Here is a 22,373-nt window from a genome sequence, read left to right on the forward strand (position 1 = left end):
TATTTACACAACTGAAAATAAGTTCATAGGATTATAAAAGCCTTTGTCCCCACAACTGAACTTCAGATAACTTAAGATAAAGTTGTCACAGCTGTTTCATTTCCAACAGACAAGAGAGCTATTCTAGCTCCTAAGAGACTATAATGTATCAATGATTGATTTTTAAAAGGTTTCATGAATCTATTGACGTTCTGGAATAGACATTAAAGGAAATTTGCGGAAAAGCACAGAATCCCTATCAAATTAAATTGAAGAACCACTTCCTTTCGGTACTACATGTATATGAAGTACTGTCTAATGTTAAAATTAAGTATCAATCACTCTGGAGATGTGGTCGTTTCAAAATCAACTGAAGCTAATTTTATTTATCTTATTTATTAATAAAGTTGAACAAACTTGTGTAAAGTAAGAATATGTTTTTAATATCTGAGACAGGATACTATTTTGCTTTGCAAGTACATGTATATACATGTAATAAACTGATATTCTTTTAGAGCCACTACGGATTCAAGAAAAATGCTGTCCAGACTTTTTTTTGTGGATGGTACTTGTAAACGTAAGTAAATACGATAGATAAAGTACAAAAATAATTTTAGTTATTTTATAAATCGTACAATTCCCCAACCTTTACAATAATAAAATACTAAACATAAGAATGCAATTCTCGTATAATATACAGTAACTACAAAACATAATCTTAATATACCATTTAAATATGTGGACACAATTAAAGACTTCAAAAACAAAGTTTTTATTCTTAATATCTACATTAAATTACATTTGAGTCAGAATCAGTTTTCTAATGCAAGTTTTAAAATACGGTATAAATTACAAAAAAAAATCTTAAAAATACACAAATAAACACGGTAAACCATGAAAAATATGATTTCAGATAAAAACGGCAAAATGTCGATGTTATAAATACTTATAATACGTGTAAATAGACATATATTGATTTCATAGCATGTGAACCAGGGTTCTTTGGACCAAACTGCAGAGCAACCTGTCCCTATCCAAATTATGGTCACTGGTGTACAGAAAGGTGTGAATGTCCAAAGGACCAATGTGACGTGTCTGAGGGCTGCAAACTAAGTATGTACATGTATTAGTTTAGTTTTGTCTTCAAAGAATTTTTTTCTCACTTTAATAACCTTAGTTTAAATACAAATACAGAATTTGTTCAATATTATCAAGTTTCGCTGCAGCCAAACACCGCCAGTCCAATCACTGACAAACCTATTGGTAAGTCAAGTCTTCTCTTTATCATCGCATGTAGCTTTCCAAAAAAGCTTGCCTGACTAAACAAATTTATTCCATTGGAAGCATGTATCAATAAATTCATGCGAAAGAAATTTTCCTTTTCGCTGCTGTTTATGAACGAAACATGTCGACTTAAGAAGCAGTGTCTTTTTCTTTTAATTTTTCTGCATATATATTACTTGCAATTAAATTATATAATTATTTCAAAATATTTCAAATCGCAAAATTTATAGAAAAATCGAGGCATGAAACAAAACGCCCCGCTTCGGCGATTTAGTTCCTCCAGTAAATATTCCAGCTATATTAATATGACTCTAATGCAAACTGATATATGTGTTGCATGACAACACGAATTATTACATACATGTATATTGATTCTAGACTTCTGAACCCCACCCAACCCCTTTTTTCCAACGTTCAAAAATGATTATATATATTTAAATTTGGGATTACACAGTCACGTGCATAGGTGAACCTCCTTTGGAAAATTCTTGCTTACTGTTTCGTATTACGTCCCAAATAACAGTTTCATTAACTGCGAAATCAAATGTTGACAGATTAAGCTTGCATCAGTTTATATTTTTATGATAAATATTGAAACTGCTAGCTCCCATTAACTGCATTGTGTTGGAGAATGTAACTTTCAAACCTTAGATAATGAGCCTGACGTCATGATGTCAGGCAATCAACATCGTCTTGGTAATATTTGTGGTCGTCTACGTCATCGTTTGTTTGTCATCGAACATTGTGATCAAAAGGGAGACAAAATTCACTTCGTCGAAGATCAACTGCATCGCAGTTAAGATCCTCCGTCTTATTATGAAATTGATGAGCCGTGTATTGCTCTGCTACGTTGAGCCGCCGACAAAGCAATGTAAATACATGTACATGTATGTAGGTTAAATTTGAAAAAAAACCCAACGATATAGAAGAGTAAGTACGCATTGTTAACTCAGCTCCCAGAAAAAAGTGGCACTCATATTTGAAAAGTATGCAAGTTTCATGAACTTTATCACACATGTCTTAAACTGAATCGTTTATACCTGGCCAAAATTTTTGTCAAAAGAAACCCTATTTTGAGACAAAGCTACAGCTTTTATGATCAAGTTTCAACCTTTACATATGGTTGTAGAGGACACCAATCGTAATTTGTAGATCACGTGGTGGCATCTACAAAGTTTTACTGACTTGATTATATTTAACTTACAGTACTGTAAATCATTTAAAGCAATCAAATCATTGTCAGTTCGGTTAGTAGTATTGTGTTGTAAATATCTCTTGTTAGATCTAAAAGAATACATGTGATTGGCTGTATTGATAATTCATTACTTTTTATGTTTTTATTGTTACTACAAAACATTTTCTTGCAATATTTGTAAATTCTTTTTAAAGCTCTAAACTATATATTAACACTCTACGAGTTAATATGTGAATGCCAGATCATAGTTTAAAAAAACAACCCTTACAACCACCCCCCTCCCAAAAAAAAAACAACAACAAAACACCCCCAACCCCCCCCCCCCCCAAAAAAAAACAACAAAAAACCAAACAAACAAACAAAAAGGAAAGACAAAAACAATCAAGAACGCCATAGGATGGCGGTATTTTGAGCATGCATAAAGCTCAAGGCGTAATTCTTCGTTTTGATAAACACGCAGTAGAGACGAAGTGTAGACGCCGTGACAGTGTGGTAAGGTCTCCAGCATTGCTAGGTAAGGTCACAAGGAGTATATATCAATATTTCACTATATAGCTTTAATTAAGTTAATTGATTAACTATAATTTCAGCATATCATTAATGGAATAGAAATTATAGTTGAATGCCTCAAGAAAAAAAAGAGATCAGATAAATAACGCCTAATGCGATTCTAAGAGAAATAATTGATAGTGAACATACCTATCTCCAAACATAAGTGGGTTTTAAATGTTGACAAGCAGACTCAACACCATCCTGGAAGTTGCATCATGTGCATCTTAAAATAGTTCCTTTTAATTTAGTGTGACAATTCGACTCAAGGAACAATTTTTCTAGCAAATGAGTCCAAATTCAATATTGTAGGCCTAAAATAGGATGCTAAAAAAGGAAATAAAGAAAAGAAATATTCTCTCTCTCTCTCTCTCTCTTAAAATATATATATATATATATATATATATATATATATATATATATATATATATATATATATATATATATATATATATATATATATATATATAACTACAATTATTTGATTTGATTTGTCTGAGTAGCTATTTACTTGTGAAAGACCGAAAGCTCCGTTGGCGCGCTCATGTAACGCACATAATTGCAGTTTAGATGCAGTGATAAGTCGAGAACGCTTGCACGGGGACCTCTAGAAGTTCTTTTGGATGTCACTGCATCACAAAATTGTCTTGTGCACGCAGTTAGTGCATGGAACATGTCGTAAACGCGAGGTGAGTCAATACTGTTTTTTTAGTGCAACTACTCTAAAAACCCTGCGCAGAATTTTCAACACTTTGTAGGGTACTAAGACGCACAGTGTAGATGTGCATATTACCAAATGTTTCGATTCTATCACTTTCCTAGGGAAATTTGACACTTTTAAAGAAGATGGTGGGGGAGGAAAGGGGGTAAGATATCGCTATTATCCATTCCGTTTAGTCGTGACATACAATTTAGAATATATTTGTTTCCAATTACAAGTAAATGTATTTATATATACAAAAGCACAATTTCTAACTACATTTAGTTTTTGACATATTTAACAAACGTTAAGAATAAAAAAAAAACTCCCTATATTTTGGTGGTATCGAGCCCACAACATAAACACCTTAGTTATATAGAGTTATATATACTCTATAGTTATATAGAGTTAGCTTATATCTTGTGCTAGTCCAAAGAGCCATTTTAAACACAACAAAGTGGGCTGATTAAATTCTATGTGTGACGTTGACCACAGATATACGGACTATATATATTTTTTTCAAAACGTTTAATTGCTGGAAAAAGGTAACATGGACTTAACATGGTTAAACAAAGCTCCTTTATATTGTAATTATGTTATTCAACATAATCTATGTTTGGCAAACTAGATAAGTTACTTTTATATTTAACTAATCAATGATTAACATATACCCAAAAGAAATGTAGCACGAAAAATCTTTAAAAAATAGTCTTCTAAAAAAGCATTTGCTTAAAAAGCTGTATATATAGTGAAAGTAACCTTAAAAAGTGTAGATTGGATTTCCTTGAGGAGTAGTGTGGTGTTATATTGGGAATTCAATTTTACAAAGGAAAACATTTAATTACAAAAACTATAATGTTATAATATATAAGTTTATACTTATATGCAAGAATTTTGACATATTGCTGAATCTTTAAAATTGTTTATACATTGACAATATTTGGGCTACAAAAGTTTAGAGTTTGATGTAGATTTATATCTTATGCAAACCATTGTTAGAATCTTTTTGAGAGCTGCAATGTTCAACATGTGTTATCATCCTGTCAGAAAAGGGACTTGATTATATACATAAGAATATGAAGGGCGAAACGGAATTTTATTTATACAGGATCTACATGTATTATACTAGGTTGTCCAGATATTTGTTATTATGACTGCATTAAGCTGATTATATCATGTCTATTGTTGCTCAGGTGAGCGATGTGGCCCATGGGCTTCTTGTTTTTAAATGTGCTTCTTGGTTTTGAATATGCACCTTTCACATATGCAAAAGCTGATGTTTATCGAATATGTTCGTTTATTCTGTATGGAACTTTGTACACTGTTTAAAGGGAAAAAGGTCGTTTAAAGCTATATAACATTATATGCGGAAATATTTACCTTATCAAATTAAAAACAATATCACGGAAACAAAATTCTGTTTTTAAATGTTGAACATCCCTGTAACAGGTGGTCAAAAAAGTAGAACGTCTACATACATTTCAATGAGTGATGTGGGTTCTCGTAACTCGTAGCAGATACACGTATATCGAGATGAATAATATTAATACCAAGAAAACCCCGTTTGAAACAGTTTGTGGCAATCCAAGAGTAAATAATAAAAATCTCAACATTGTATTTAGGGAGATTGACTTCTGTATTTCAATAAAAAAAAATAACACCAGTTTTAAATATTTAATTCCAGAATAAATGAGCTTGAAGAATGGGATCATACCTGACCAACAAACTATACAATGACCTTTTTAAACTTTCTTTAGGTAATGTTAGAATTCGAAATGTACAAAACTGAATCAGGTACAGATACTGGCTCTGCGGAGATTTATATTGATACATATTTGATAACATTATATAATAATTTTATTTTAATATTTGATTTTTGAATCAATTAAGCTAATTGGGTTTGGGAATATTGCTATTTTCAAAAATAAAAAAATGATCTTGAAAATGTGACATTAAATTTTACTGTTTATGAATACTACATTTTATAACTAAAGACGTTTTAATATTGGTAAATGTGCTTTTTCTATCCTCTTTTGAAACCCACAATCATTTTTTTATGCATGGATTGAAGAACTGGTAAAACAGTTGGTCACATGTAATTTCAAAGATAAGACACATGTATTCTTTTACACGACGTCAAAAATTCCAATTCGATCAAAATACCGAAAAAAAACATATTATATAGTTAAATTGGAGGTAGTATTTTCATTATTAAATTTGAAATTTTCACGAAAACTCACAAATGTAAAAAAATACTCGTGGTTTTGTGATAATAAAAAATTCTGATCACTCCACCAATGGAAAAAGTAAAATGTACAATACATGTAACAAATATGCATTATTTACATCTGAATTAGTAGTAAAATGTTAATATTTATAAAAATTTGTTAGGGTGAAGGAATCCTGTTGTCTAAAAATGAAATCATTTTTTAATGTTGGATTTGATATAGAAAAGCGACTGTTAGTGTAAAAAGAACATAGAATGCTAAAGTGAAGCTCTTTAGCTAAACTTATGCAAATTCATTTCTGTCAAAGAGTGTAAAACTTCATGTGATACTACTTTCAGTTTTCCTTGAATTTATTACGAATGCATTGCAATGTCTTATTTTTACAATTCAGCATCTCTGAATGTAATTACATGTAGTTCATAGACTTATACGAATTTTGGTTCCCACAAGTAAAGTGATCACAGTTGTATAATTTCCTACAGACAAGATAACTATTCTAGCTTCTAAGAGACTATTATGTATCAATGATTGGTTTTTGAAAGGTTCTATCAATCTATTGACGTTCTGGAATAGACATAAAAGGAAATACGCGGAAAAGCACAGAATCCCTCTGCAAATAAATTGAAGAGAACCATTTTCTTTCGGTACTATATAAAGTAAGTTAAATTTTTTTAAAATTAATATCAATCACTCTGGAGATGTGTTCATTTCAAAATCAACTGAAGCTAATTTTATTAATCTCACTTATAAAGAAAGCTGAACAAACTTGTGCAAAGTTAGGATATGTTTTATTTATCTGAGACAAGATAATATTTGGCTTTACAAGTTTAAAATATATTGATATTCTTTTAGGTTTAAAGATTCAAAAAACTGCTGTGCAGACTTTCAATTTGTGGATGGTACTTGTAAACGTAAGTAAATATCATAGCTTATATACAAAAATAATTTTATGTATTGTATATTGTACTTTTTCCAACTTAAAGTTACATGTACACTATTAAAATACTCAACAGAAGAAAGTGATTTTTATATCATATACTACCAAATATAGTCTTAACAAACCATCTAAATATGTGAACATGATAAAAAAAACTTCAAAAACAAATTTTTGTTGTCCTTGATATTCACATCAAATTAATTTTCAATCGGGATTAATAAGTGTACTTAAACAAGTTTAAAATACGTTTTAAAAAAATTTAAAAATCTTAAAAACACAGAAACCAACATTGTTAATCATTAAAATTATGATTTCAGATAGATTAACTCTCAGTGTTATACTTTTATACATAATTATGTAAATAGACATTTATTGATTTATAGCTTGTGAACCGGGGTTCTTTGGACCAAACTGCAGAGCATCCTGTCCCTATCCAAATTATGGTCACAGGTGTACAGAAAGGTGTGAATGTCCAAAGGACCAGTGTGACGTGTCTGAGGGTTGCAAGCAATGTATGTTTTCATTTAGTCTTAAAAAAATTCTCACTTTGATAACCATAGTTTTGATACAGAATTTGTTCATTATTATAAAGTTTCGCTGCAACCAAACACCGCAACAATTTCTACTCCCGATCCAAACCCAAACAAACAAGTAGCACCTACAGCTAAGTACAACGTTAACACTGAACAGACTACAAATGAAGATGACCTCTCTGACAACAGCGGCGCCGACAGTCTAACTTCCGACAAACCACTTGGTAACTCAAGTCTCCTCTTGATCGTTATTCTATCATCAACATCGTCTTTGGTCATTTCTGTAGTCGTCATCGCCTTCGTTGTATGCCATCGAACATTCCGATCAAAAGGGAGACAGAGTTCATTCCGTCAAAGATCAACTACATCGACTCGAAGACCAGCTACGTCATATTATGAAATCGATGATTGCGCTATTGCTCTCGATACGTTGAACTGTCTACAAAGCAATGAAGATATGTATATGAACCTTGACAAAACGAAGGTCGAGAGGAGTATGTACGCAACTTTAACTCAACTCTCAGGAATAAAGTGACTCATATTTGAAATTAAAAAAAAAAAACAAAACAAAGTATGCAAGTTGTTAGGAGATGATATTTCTCTTGTAAACGTACATATTGATAATTGTACAGTAGTATTAAGTTTCATTTGATGAATTATGTTTGAGTAAAATATTTTGCATGGGGTTCTTATAAAAAAAAGACGATGGCACTAACATTGTAAATATTGACAACAGGTATTGTAACATTTTTTTCGAGGTATCTTTAGCACACTATTGTGTTTATTTTTCTTATTCAAAAATATTAATAATAGATTAATCAAAATGTCCTGATTATGAATGATTAATTATAATGTTTTAAATTATTTAACTGTTTTTTTATTGATAAAGACAATATTATATTAAATCATTTCTATATTAATACTAATAATGATTTTACAATGTTTTATAATTTTTGTAAAGTTGTTGAAACTCTAAAATTAATTTTTTGTTGGGTTTTTATTTTTCTTTAGAAAAAGCTTTAGAACATGCATTTTTAACTTTCAGACTTGACATCCCTCTCCTTTGCTTAACAGTATAAACTCTGTTCTCTCATTACTGTTATCAGATTGTCGTTCCATAGACTGTTTTTTTTTGTTATGCTTAGTCACACTTATTAAATTCTAATGCCACTTAGCTTTCGCATAGTCTACCACTATCTTTGAACTTGTTTTATTGGTTCATTTACTAGAATGAATAGTGGGAGAAGTTGTAAAAGATATAACCCATGTGTGAATTGGTCTCTATATCGATGTATAATATAATCATGAATAAACATATACCAATTATTTGTGGTCGTTTTTTATTTTTAAATTTGATTTTACTCTTCATCAAATCTATGACTATTGGCGTTTTAAATATGGGTAAATGTTTTTTTTTCAAACCTCTCATGAAAACAACGACCATTTCAAATTTACGCATGGATTGAAGCACTGGAAAGAAATACGTCATATTTACTTTAAACAATAGATATTCTTTTACGCGACGTGCAAACTCCAAATTTGATTAAAATACTAAAAAATAAAGTTCAGTCTATATTTTAGTTGGATTTAGTATTTCATTACTATACAAGAGGAATTTACACGAAAAACTCAGAAGTGTAAAAAAGAAAAATGGGCTCGTAGTCTCATATAAATCCTATACATGGTTTTAAAATTAAAAAAAAAATTCACTTAGTCAAATAAAACAATATTAATGTACAAACCATGTTACGTATGCATTCTTTACATTTGTATTAGAAAGTAAAGAAAGTTGCTGTGGTGAATTAATACGGTTCTCTGAAAATGATTTTTTAAAATATTGGATTCGATAGAAGAACGGCTATTAAAGTGTAAAAAGAACACAAAATGCTCACAGAAAGCTTTTTGGTTAAACATGAGCAAATTCATCTCTGCCAACAGTTGTAAAACTTCATGTTATAAACTGCGATCAGTTTTTCTTCAATGTAAAGCATTATAATTTCTTGTTAATACAATTCATTTTCTATAAAAATAAGTTTTTAGGATTATAAAAGCCTTTGTCCCCACAACTGAAATGAACTTAAGAAAAACAACATTGTCACAGCTGGTTCATTTCCAACAGACAAGAGAGCTATTCTAGCTCCTAAGAGACTATAATGTATCAATGATTGATTTTTAAAAGGTTTCATGAATCTATTGACGTTCTGCAATAGACATAAAAGGAAATATGCGAAAAAACACAGAAACCCTATCCAACTAAATTAAAGAACCATTTCCTATCGGTACTACATGTACATGTAACTACATGTATATAAAGTACTATCGAATTTCCAAAGAACAAGGGACGTTATTGGCCGAAATATGCCGTGTTTCAAATAAATACAACACAACACATTTTAAAAAGCATTGAATTTAATTAATCCAATGGTATATAAATTATATGTGTGACTTAAACATATACGTCATGAAATTTATGCTAAAAACTGTTTCAGTTTTAGCAAGACGTCGAAATTTTAATCGCCACGCCATACATATTCGCGAGAAGTTTATCTGTGTTGTAAAATATACCGGTATCAGTGCATAAGTTTCGGGTTTGTGAATTGCAGATCACAAGTTTAATTCTGCAGGCGGACTACTTCATTAAACGTTTGAAATTATAAGTTTTAAATTCAAAATTGTATATATTTTCGCCTATATTACTTACATGTATATACTTCTGATGCATTATATCACATTGCATCTTTTATAATCAAGTACTTTTCTTTTGAGTTGAGAAACTATTCTAACGTGTAGTGAGTTACTAGTAGTTAAATACAACTACCTAACGCCTGGCTTCCATTGGTTATTCACTTAAAGTACAGGAAGCAAAAATATTTTCTAGTTTTCATAACCTTTCTGATCACAATTTTTAATTTTAAATACATGAACAGTGAACTCGAAGAAGGTAAGAGAAACGGGAGATGGGGTCCTCGACTGTCAGCAAATTTGATAAGCAACCTCAATTAAAAAATATCATTGAATAAAAAAGAAATGGAAATGAGAATGATTGGACTTGACTTAACAGAAATTTAAAACAAATTGGATATGTTCATGTTTCACAATATTGTTTGCACACACAAATACAATGAGAGAGAGAGAGAGAGAGAGAGAGAGAGAGAGAGAGAGAGAGAGAGAGAGAGGTAGGTTATAATAACACGTGTAGTTTTCTGTTTTAACAACGTAGAATATATACAAACCAATTTTCAAACACAGATTAAGTAAGAATCAAATTATACATTAAAACACTGTAAGATACTTTATTGTCAATCACATTTCAATTTTCCTTGGACTTGGAAAAACTTTACATCATGGAATAAGTGCTGCAGCTCACAGGCTGATTTGATTTACAAGTGTAGCTCGTCGATTCTGACTAAAACTGCTTTGTTGGATAAAAAAAAAATTGGATTATATCACAAGGCGCATCACTTTGAACGATAAAAAGGTTATTTATTTAATAAAACTGAATTAAAAAAAAATCTGATATTAGTGAATTACAACTGAAATGTACTCTCTCTCTCTCTCTCTCTCTCTCTCTCTCTCTCTCTCTCTCTCTCCAAACAAATGATGTCTAAACAAAATGTTTAAAGTGTCCGATAGAGATGAAGTCAAAAATGTTAAGACAAGATCAAGGAAGGAACTTTATATACAAAATCACTGATTCTACGCTCTATAAAAATGACTATATACGTCATGCACAGTGTAGGAACGGAAGTGTACAGTTTTGGGTAGCGCTGTTAGTCGAAGCGAATAAACAAAAAGAAGTAGCTTTGCGAACAGCCGAAGATTGTATTCAAATGAATTGATAAATGGATGAAAAAACTTCCATAACAATTCAATATGTTATTGTAATAAACTGGCACGTCAAGTATAAAAAGTTGTATTCCTTTTGCAACATAATTTTATTAACTTCTTGACAATCAATATCTAAGGTCACATTCCAAAATTTAAAGCAATATGAACTGCAATTTTCATGCTGACATTATTTTTTACGAAAATCTTATTTTCTAATAAAATGTCAAAAATATCATGGTTTTTATTTTCTCTAGCCATATTTGTGTGGAAAAGGAGCAAAATTGAAATATTGTCGTTCTGTACAAAAATTGATTTGCTATATATTCCTTAGAAGAGAAATCTTTCCTCTGACTGGCGTAGCGCAGTTTTAAGCATATATTTATAATTTAACTATACGCGTAGTTCTATGATTAAGCATTGGTTTCGAATTGTAAGTTAACTCAATAGAATGACCATTGTATGAATGGACTCATTTAAAAAATCTCAGAGATCAAAAACATGTAATAAGTAGATTTTAATCGAACTGTATAGGTTTTTGATTAATGAGATTTAAAAGCGTAGTACTAGACTAAGTAGAAGTATTTGGATACAAGTATTTATATTGACAAATGGACAAAAATATACTTGCAGTATACGCAATTGATATCAAAACCTTTAATAAAAAATAACTAGATGACACATCTAGTCACACATTTTACAAATTAAAGGGCTTTGTGTTTTTGTACACATTTATTTGTGTCCGATTTCAATTACTCTGAAGATGTGTTCGTTTCAAAATCAGCTGAAGCTAATTCTATTAATCTCACTGATTAAGAAGGTTGAACAAACTTGTGTAAAGTAAGGATATATGTGAGACTGCTAATAAGATAATATTTTGCTTTACAAATTCAAAATATACTTATATATTTTTTTTAGGTTTAAAGATTCAACAGAATGCTGTGCAGACTTTTATTTTGTGGATGGTGCTTGTAGACGTAAGTAAATGTGATAGCTAACAAACAAAAATAATTTTATATATCACATAAATCGTACTTTTTCTACCTTTACATTCTCAACAGAAGAAAGTAGTTTTCATATAATATACTACTCAAATAGAGTTTTAATAAACCATCTAAATATGTGAACATGATAAAAATTTTCAGAAACAGATTTTGTTGTTCATAATATCGACATCAATTTGAATTTTCAATCGGGATAATTAAGTGTTCTAGCTGCAGGTCTGTATCTTCCGGTCTGAAAAAATTCGGATGGACGACCTAGGAGCTACAGTGCCTCTTATAGTAGAAATCTGCAATTTACGGCGCACAAAAAATTGCGCTAGTGACACTCTTATTTGAAAAATATAAAAGTGTTATGAACTTTATAACACTCTTTTAAACGCCGCTATTGATACTTGTACGGTAATATTTTATTTTCATTTGATGACTTCTGTGAGATGTCCGATCATCCTGTACACATCTGGACCAAATGTAAACCTGTAAACATGTCTGAAACTGAATCGTATATCCCAACACCTGACCTGTTATCAAAAAATACCATATTTTGGGACAAAGCTACAGCTTTAATGGGCAAGTTTCAACCTCTTTCTCTACAAATGGTTGTAAAGTACATAGTGGACACCAATCGTAATTTGTAGACCACGTATTGGCATCTTCAAAGTTTTACTGACTTTTTATTTGATTTTTCTTACTGTACTGTAAATAATGCATTTAAAGCAATCAAATCATTGTCAATTCGGTCTGTAATATTTGTTGTAAATAACATTTGTTAGATCTAAAAGCATAGACTACGTATGATGTCTGAATTGATTTTTCATAATTTTTTTATGCTTTTATTGTTATTACATTTTCATGCAAAATTTTAAAAAATCATTGTAAATTCTCTAAACAATTATTAACACGAAAACTATAAACACATAAAACGCCCTTTCTGGACAGTGCAGTTTACATTCTTGTATAAAAAGAGTTATTATTTATCTATGAGTAATTACGTAAATGCCAGATCATAGCTACTTGTAAAAAAACCCCAAAAGGGTTAAAAAGCAACGAAAAAACCTGATTCAGGTAAGCAAAGACATCTGATTTGCTAACTGTCTATATAAGAATATATGTTGTTGCAAATGTACGGTATTTGGAATCATTTTTTCCTGTTGATATTGTAATTATCGATAAATTCATCATTCATTTAAATAATTGAATGATCTTTTTATTGTTCTTGCAACTTGTTGACACAGGTACATGTTTAATGTTGGGACTCGTTAATCCCTGTCGCACCTGGGCTGCGATCTCCTACACCGGCTCACCAACGAAGTGACTTCTTCATTTATTGTGGTAGGGTCGCCAAGAACACCATTGGACGGCGATAATTTGAGCAAGCAAAAAGTACGCGACGTAATTCTGCGTTTTGATAAACACGCAGTAGCAACGAAATGTTGACATAGTGACAGCGATGTAATGCCTCCAGCATTGCCACGTAAGGTCTCACACAAAGGATACATTGCAATATATGTTACCATATAGCTTTAAGTAAGTTATTTCCTTTTTGTAGATTTTTCATGTTTACAAAATATATTTAATTTGTAAATCAGTTGTCACCGTAAAGAACACTATATAGTTAAATATCAGAATTGAAAGAGGAAAAGGTCCATAGAAATATTAAATTCCTACTGCTTCAATTTTTAATCAATTCATGCAGTGTTAAAACCTGACCCTATTTCTCCCTAGGCTGTCAACAATGTTTTCACACCGAGAATTATAAGAGGTGGCAATTGTAAGCAGAATCTTACCAAAATACCAGAAATATATATAAATTATTTGCTTATATGTCACAATTTCACAATGAAGACGAAGTGCGTAGGACTTGGGAATGTTCAAGATTTAAGCTTAACCTATGTTTTATGGTAACATATATCATTTAATTAATGATGGTTATTCATTTGGCAAGCTTAACATGGCTGAACACATCCTTTATATTGTAAGAATTATTATTTAATTCAACATAATTTAAATGGTTTATATTTGGCCAATCAGATATGTAAATTTTATTTTTGACGAATCAGTGATTAACATATACCCAACAGAAATGTAACACAATCCCACCACTAGACATTATAAAGGTAGCAATGGACAGTTTCGAATAAAGTACCCGTCAATATTTTTGTAAAATTGAGAATCGCTGTACTTGAAGGCTTATGAGTGTTGCTAAAATTCATGAAATGATTTTTAATGATTATCATTAGTTAGAGGGGTGTCTCTTGTTGAAAATGATATGCAATATGTAGGCCCCTTATGTTAGGTACATGAGAATCAGAAGTAAAATGCGAAACCTGCGGCTATGACTGTTGTGCTGACTTTACACAGTGAAATTGCAAGTTACAGACGGGAGGGAAAATAACACGAAAAGTAGGTGGATGGGACATTGTAAACTATACACCGGTAAGTTTCTGACATGTGATAGTGCAACATGCACGCGGTACGGAAGGTCAACCCTCTGCAGGGAATGAGCTGGGGGAGGACTAAAAAGCTGAAAAATCATAAAAAATAGCAAAATATGAAAGGGTCAAAATCTCATAAAAACCAGTATGTAGAGAATTTTACAGGTTTTGAATAGTAATTTTCTTCAGAAATTGGTGATTGGCCTTATAAAGAGTGAATTAAATCTATTTGTACTGAATAGGAACTGAGGAAATTCTAGTTACAGAGTTCCGAAGACATGCATCCCTTGGCTACAATGAATTGTATCAAAAAAACTGTCCCCTGCCACCAAAAGGAAATAGGCGTTGACCAGTCAAATCGACCAGCGGGTTAAATACTCACCAGTAAGAGTTCTTCAGAAAGGGGTTAAGGATCTAAGGAATGGTATACTGTTCATAATTAAACATGTTGCTGTACAGTTTGTTTTAGTAACTTGCAGTTGATAGGCGTCTATGTGACTTTTCGTCATTGTGATTATCGAATAACCGTGTCTCTGTGCCTTGATTGTTCGCTGTTGTTATGTACAGTGGTGGCAAAGAGAATTGTTTGTTTCATTACTTTTTGTTCTTAGTTGGTTATGAATTTACTTTGTATCTTTTTTTTAAAATTTTTCCAAAACCAAATCATCAAGATATGCTTTAGGACCGTCTTTATAACTCCGTTTATGTGGTAGTCATAGCCCTTGTACACTTGTTAACATTTACTTGACTCTTTGGAACAAAATAAATGAACTCAAAATTTTAACATTTACCTAAAAACCGTTACAACATATTTCCTAAAATCTAAAACACATTCTGTCAATTGTACGCTCGATTGGAAATGCGCACCAATAGAAAACATAAAAAAGTTAAGTTATGAGGAATTACTACAAGTATTTGTAAACCACTATTTGAATTAATGCATCTACAAATGTACATGCAATTAGATATTGCACATCAACAAACTTAAGATGTTATTATATGACGTTTCAATAATACAATAATTGTGTACGGGAAACATGTAGATCTAGATTTATATAATTATTTATCTTCACTTTTAATTCAATGATAAATATGATGCAAATTATAAAAAGGTTTTAATTTAAAGATTTATAAATTCACGCTTTCATCCAAATCAAAAGTGTGTAAATATATTTCAAAACTACAGACTATTTTTATTTAGAGTCTGAATTCAGAAAACTTTTTTAGCTCACCTGAGCTGAAAGCTCAAGTGAGCTATTCTGATCACATTTTGTCCGTCGTCCGTCTGTCCGTCCATCCGTCCGTCCGTCTGTAAACTTTTTACATTTTGAACTTCTTCTCTAAAACCGCTTATCCAATTTCAACCAAATTTGGCACAAAGCATCCTTATGGGAGGGCAAATATAAATTGCAGAAATAAAAGTCCGATCTGAATTCAAAGCGGAGAAGACCTTGAAACTGTAGAAAAAGGGGGGGGGTACATTTTTAAAAATCTTCTTCTCAAGAACCACCGAGGCAAATTCAACGTAGTTTAGCATAAATTATCCTTATGGGAAGGAAAATATAAATTGCAAAAATTAAGGGGTAATTCTGTTTCAAATCTGAGTTATTACAAAAATAATAATATAGGAAAGGCGTGTTTCAATCAGTTTTATAACCTCGGGTTCGGCATCCGGTAAAATGGGTAGGCAAGACTTGGCCTGGGCGAAACAAAAGATTGGCAGTTATTAATCTGACAATCTCATTAAATTTCAGGATATTTGATGGACTTGTTTATTTGTATTCGCTGTGAATATTACTGCAAAATAATGCGTATTTGGAATTGACGATTGCCGATTTGCCCCGGCTTTTATTTTGCCACGGCCCGGGTTCGCATACCCATTTTACCAAGACTCGTATTCCATACTTCTGAAACGAGGTTCTTTGTTTAAAGCAGCCATGACATTATACAAAAAGGGTCGATCTGACTATGATGAATTTGCTTGTTGTGCAACAGTTTGCGTATAAAGGGAAATTTTGAAACATGCAAAATATATTGGTGCCGATTTTGGTAAATCGAAAAAAGTAAATTGAGGCGAAATATTTCAGTGCGTTGACAGTTTTCACACATAACGTTGGTATTAGCTGGTTCTGATTTTCGTTTCGTTTTCATTATTTATGCTTTGTAACCTGGAAACTATCGTCTGTATTTCGTGATTTTTACGTATCAAATCAAACAGAGACTTCGGTAAATCAAACAGTTAACTGTTTACCTGTGCAAATTAAGCAAAATCTGATGTAGGGGTACTGAAATACAATTCATTCTATCGGTAATTCGGCATTATCTCTTGCGTAATGGTAGATTACTGCAATAGGTTTTGTTGAGATGCTCGGCATTTTCTCGAGTTAATTCAGTTTAAATTGAGTTTGATATCGCTGACGGAAATATGTAGGCATATACATGTATATATATGATTCATTTCGATAAAATAAATAGTGTTCTTTATTTGTTATACAGCCATGTAGTGCATGTTTCTTGTGTTTAATTGTTTACAATTTTTATTTACTAACCATATTTGAGTGTTAAGCTTCGAATTATAAGCAAGACACAGAGATTGCTCACAATTCTATGTTTGTACACAGATCTTAAAAACTAAAGATTAAAAAAGTAAAAAATTTGTCAATATTTATTAAGAAAATTTTCAAAGTCTGTTCTTCCAAAAACCAACTTTAACAACTTATTGTATTGTAAACTTAACCTTTTTAGCTCACCTGAGGGTTGGGCCACAATGGGGGGGGGGGAAGTTTAACAAATGAATATATAGAGTAAATCTTTAAAAATCTTCTTCCCAGAAATTAATTAGCCAGGAAAGCTGAAACTTGTGTGGAACCATCCTCAGGTAGTGTAGATTCAATGTTGTGAAAATCATGACCCCTTTGGGTCAGATGGGGCCACAATGGGGGATCGAAGTTTAACATACATTGTATGAATACATAAAGTAAATCTTTAAAAATTTTCTTCTCAGAAACTAATCGGCCAGGAAAGCTGAAACTTGTGTGAAAGCATCCTCAGGTATTGTAGATTCAAAGTTGTGAAAATCATGACCCCTGGGGTAGGATGGGGCCACAATGGTGGGTCGAAGTTTTACATAGGAATATATAAAGTAAATCTTTAAAAATCTTGTTCTCAGAAACTAATCGGCCAGGAAAGCTGAAACTTGTGTGAAAGCATCCTCAGGTATTGTAGATTCAAAGTTGTGAAAATCATGACCCCCAGGGTAGGATGGGGCCACAATGGTGGGTCGAAGTTTTACATAGGAATATATAAAGTAAATCTTTAAAAATCTTGTTCTCAGAAACTAATCGGCCAGGAAAGCTGAAACTTGTGTGAAAGCATCCTCAGGTATTGTAGATTCAAAGTTGTGAAAATCATGACCCCCAGGGTAGGATGGGGCCACAATGGTGGGTCGAAGTTTTACATAGGAATATATAAAGTAAATCTTTAAAAATCTTCTTCTCAGAAACTAATCAGCCAGGAAAGCTGACACTTGTGTGGATGCATCCTCAGGTAATGTAAATTTAAAGTTGTGAAAATCATAACCCCTGGGGGTAGGATGGGGCCAAAATGGGGGATCGAAGTTTAACATAGGAAAACATAGAGTAAATCTTTAAAACTATTCTTCTCAGAAACTAATCAGCCGGCAAAGCTGAAACTTGTGTGGAAGCATTCTCAGGTAGTGTAGATTCAAAGTTGTGAAAATCATAACCCCTGGGGGTAGGATGGGGCCAAAATGGTCGGTCGAAGTTTTACATAGGAAAATATAGAGTAAATCTTTAAAAATATTCTTCTCAGAAACTAATCAGTCGGCAAAGCTGAAACTTGTGTGGAAGCATTCTCAGGTAGTGTAGATTCAAAGTTGTGAAAATAATAATCCCTGTATGTAGGGTGGGGCCACAATGGTCGGTCGAAGTTTTACATAGGAAAATATAGAGTAAATCTTTAAAAATATTCTTCTCAGAAACTAATCAGCCGGCAAAGCTGAAACTTGTGTGGAAGCATTCTCAGGTAGTGTAGATTCAAAGTTGTGAAAATCATAACCCCTGGGGGTAGGATGGGGCCAAAATGGTCGGTCGAAGTTTTACATAGGAAAATATAGAGTAAATCTTTAAAAATCTTCTTCTCAGAAACTAATCAGTCGGCAAAGCTGAAACTTGTGTGGAAGCATTCTCAGGTAGTGTAGATTCAAAGTTGTGAAAATAATAATCCCTGTATGTAGGGTGGGGCCACAATGGTCGGTCGAAGTTTTACATAGGAAAATATAGAGTAAATCTTTAAAAATCTTCTTCTCATAAACTAATCAGCCAGGAAAGATGACACTTGTGTGGATGCATCCTCAGGTAGTGTAGATTCAAAGTTGTGAAAATCATGACCCCTGGGTGTAGGTTTGGGTCACAATGGGAGGTCGATGTTTTACATAGGAATAAACAGAGTAAATCTTTAAAAATCTTCTTCTCAGAAACTAATTAGCCAGGAAAGCTGAAATTTGTGTGAAAGCATCCTCAGGTAGTGTAGACTCAAAGTTGTGAAAATTATGATCCCAAGGTAGGGTGGGGCCACAATGGGGAGTCAAAGTTTATCAAAGGAATATATAGGGTAAATCTTTAAAAATCTTCTCAGAAACTAATCAGCCAGATGATTCTTCATAATTGTTAACACTTTGGCCCCAGGACAATTCTTTGGCCTCACGAGAAGGTTCAGAGTTTGATGTACGTTTATATCCAATATATAAACTATTGTTAAGGATCTTTTTGAGAACTGCAATACTCAACATATGATATGACTATAAAATCATCCTGTTAGAAAAGGGACTAATGATTATAAACATAAGAATATCCAGGGAAAAATGGATTTTATTTATACAGGATCTACATTTATTATTGCACATTGTCCAGATAGTTTGTATAATGACTCCATTAAGCTGATTTTATCATACCTATTGGTCCTCAGGTGAGCGATGTGGCCCGTGGGCCTCTTGTTTAAAAAGTCGCAAACTTTATGTTCTTATACATGATTTTGTAAACACTCTTCTGGCTATTCATACCAATGCCAAAGCGTCGTTTTTAACAAACTGATTAAAATTCCAATACGATTAAACCTAGAATGATATAGATAGGAAAATCAACGATGCTGTTGGATTCAAATCCATGTAGGACATACTATTATCCCAATAACATACCCTAATTCCTAAATTTTTCTAGATAATCAGTAGAATATTTTTGCTCTCGTAAATGCTCATTTTCTTTGGGATGTTCATTTTTAAAGCAATAGGATACACCTGACAGAAAAGTGGCAAAACATGTATACTCTTATTGGCAATGATCTATTTTTTAACGTAATTGGTTTTTATTTAGCTCACCTGAGCTATATTTTTACAAAGGAATATATTCAGTAAATTTTTAAGAATCTTTTTCCTAGAAACCAATCAGCCAGGAAAGCTGAAACCTGTGTGGAGACATCAGGTAAGGAAGATTCAGGTTTTTGAAAACCATTATCCCCGGGGTAGGGTGGGGTCACAATGAGGGAAGTTGAATTTTTACCAAGCAATATATAGAGAAATTGAAGTCTTTTATAATCTTCCTCTTAAGAACCATTCGGCCAGGAAAGCTGAAAATTGTTTCGAAGCATCCTCATGTAGGGTAGATTCAAGTTTGATAAAATCATGATCCCAGGGGATAGGATGGGGCCTCAATGGGGTGTCGATTTTTTTCATTGGAATATATAAAGAAAAATCTTTTAAAATATTCTTCTAAAAAAGCAGAAAAAACTGTATATATTTAGTGAAAGTAACCTTAAATAGTGTAGATTGGAATTCGTTAAAATCAAAATCTTCATGAGTAGGATTGGGTCATATTGGGACTTCAATTTTACAAAGGAAAACGTTTAATTACAAAAACTGAAATGTTATAACATATAGGTTTACTTGTATGCAAGCATTTTGACATACCACTGATTCTTAAAATTTGTACAGACTTTACCCCTGGACGATATTTGGTCCCCACAAGAAGTTTAGAGTTTGATGTACATCTGTATCCTATATATAAACCAATGTTATGATCTTTTTGAAAACTGCAATGCTCAACATGAAGAATATGAAATCATCCTGTTAGAAAAGGGACCAGATTATATACATAAGAATATCAATAGAGAACATGGATTTTTATTTAACAGGATCTATATGTGTTATAACAAGGCTTTCAAGGTATTTTGCATTATGATTTCATTTAACTGCTTATATTATGTATATTGTTGCTCAGGTGAGGGATGTGGCCCATGGGCCTCTTGTATTTAAAAGTGTACCGTTCATGGATGCAAAGGTTGATGTTTCTCGGAGATGTCCGTTATTCTGCATAGAACTTTGTTCTGTTAGAAGGAAAAAAAGTCGTATAAAAGCTATATAACATCATTGGCGGAAATATTTACCTAAACAAATTAAACACAATATCACGGAAAGATAATTGTTTTTAAATGTAACAGGTGGTCAAAAGAGTAGAACGTCTAATCATAAATACATTTCAATGCGTGATGTTGGTACTCGATGATTTGTAGCAGATACATGTTAATCGAAATAAATAAAATAAGGAACTGTTTATGACACCCAAAAGAGAAGAGGGAAGCAGTCTGTGGCACATTCGAGAGGGAATAATAAAAATCATAACATTTTAAGCGATCATGTAAATCATTATTAATGAAAACTTTAAAGTCGAGAATGTGAATGTATTTACCTTAAATTAAAATATGGATAAATGTAACTGTTATCTAGTTACGGTATTTCGGTATATTGCCTACTGTATTTCAATACCAAAAAATAACACCACGTTTAAATATTTATTTCCCATAATAATAATAATAATAATAATAATAATAATAATAATAATAATAATAATAATAATAATAATAATAATAATTAACATAATTGATTTTCTATTAACATTCGATTTTCTAAGCAATTCAGATAACTAATTGAATACATTTGTTTTTACTGTTTATAAATGCTATAAATATGGGTAAATGCTCCTTTTCAAAACCTCTTTGAAAACTATGATCATTTCAAATTTACCCATAGATTGAAGCACTGGTAAAAAAAATAGCAAGTCACATTTACTTAAAACAATATTTTTTTACGCGACGTCAACTATTTAAGTTGGATGTTCATAACGACTTTATAAGTTTCTCTCCACCAATTTAAAACAATTTTATTAATGTACAATACATGTTAAATTTACATTATTTATCTTTGTGTTAGTAAGTAAAGTTACTGTGGTGAAGCTATCCCGTTTTCTGAAAATAATATCATTTTTTAAATGTTAGAATTGATAGAAAACGGGTGTCAAAGTGTAAAAAGAAGAAATAATGGTAACATAAAACTTTTTAGCTAAACATAAGCGAATTCATTTCTGCCAACAAGTGCAAAACTTCATGTGATAAACTGTTTTCAGTTTATCTTTAATGTAAAGCATTATAATTTCTTGTTAATACAATTCATTTTCTATAAAGATTATAAAAGCCCCTTTTCCCCACCATTGAAATTAATTTAAGATAAACAACATCATCACAGTTGTTTCATTTCCAACAGAGAAGAGAGCAATTTTAGTTTCTTAGAGACTTTAAAGTATGAATAATTCATTTTTGGTTCCATGAATCTATTGACGTTCTGGAATAGACATAAAA

At 31.8% G+C, this 22,373-nt stretch overlaps 1 protein-coding gene across 1 annotated transcript; it reads left to right on the plus strand.

Moving 5' to 3' along the window:
• Window positions 1-6,621: 6,621 nt before the first annotated feature.
• On the plus strand, window positions 6,622-7,940 carry LOC128191338 (multiple epidermal growth factor-like domains protein 10; the record flags this gene model as incomplete). Its single annotated transcript, XM_052863412.1, has 4 exons — window positions 6,622-6,710; window positions 6,788-6,846; window positions 7,256-7,384; window positions 7,465-7,940. Coding segments are annotated over 4 exons (753 nt in total), but the record flags the coding sequence as incomplete, so codon positions are not given.
• Window positions 7,941-22,373: the final 14,433 nt, after the last annotated feature.

Source organism: Crassostrea angulata, chromosome 7 (assembly GCF_025612915.1).
Source record: "Crassostrea angulata isolate pt1a10 chromosome 7, ASM2561291v2, whole genome shotgun sequence".
Classification (NCBI taxonomy): domain Eukaryota; kingdom Metazoa; phylum Mollusca; class Bivalvia; order Ostreida; family Ostreidae; genus Magallana; species Magallana angulata.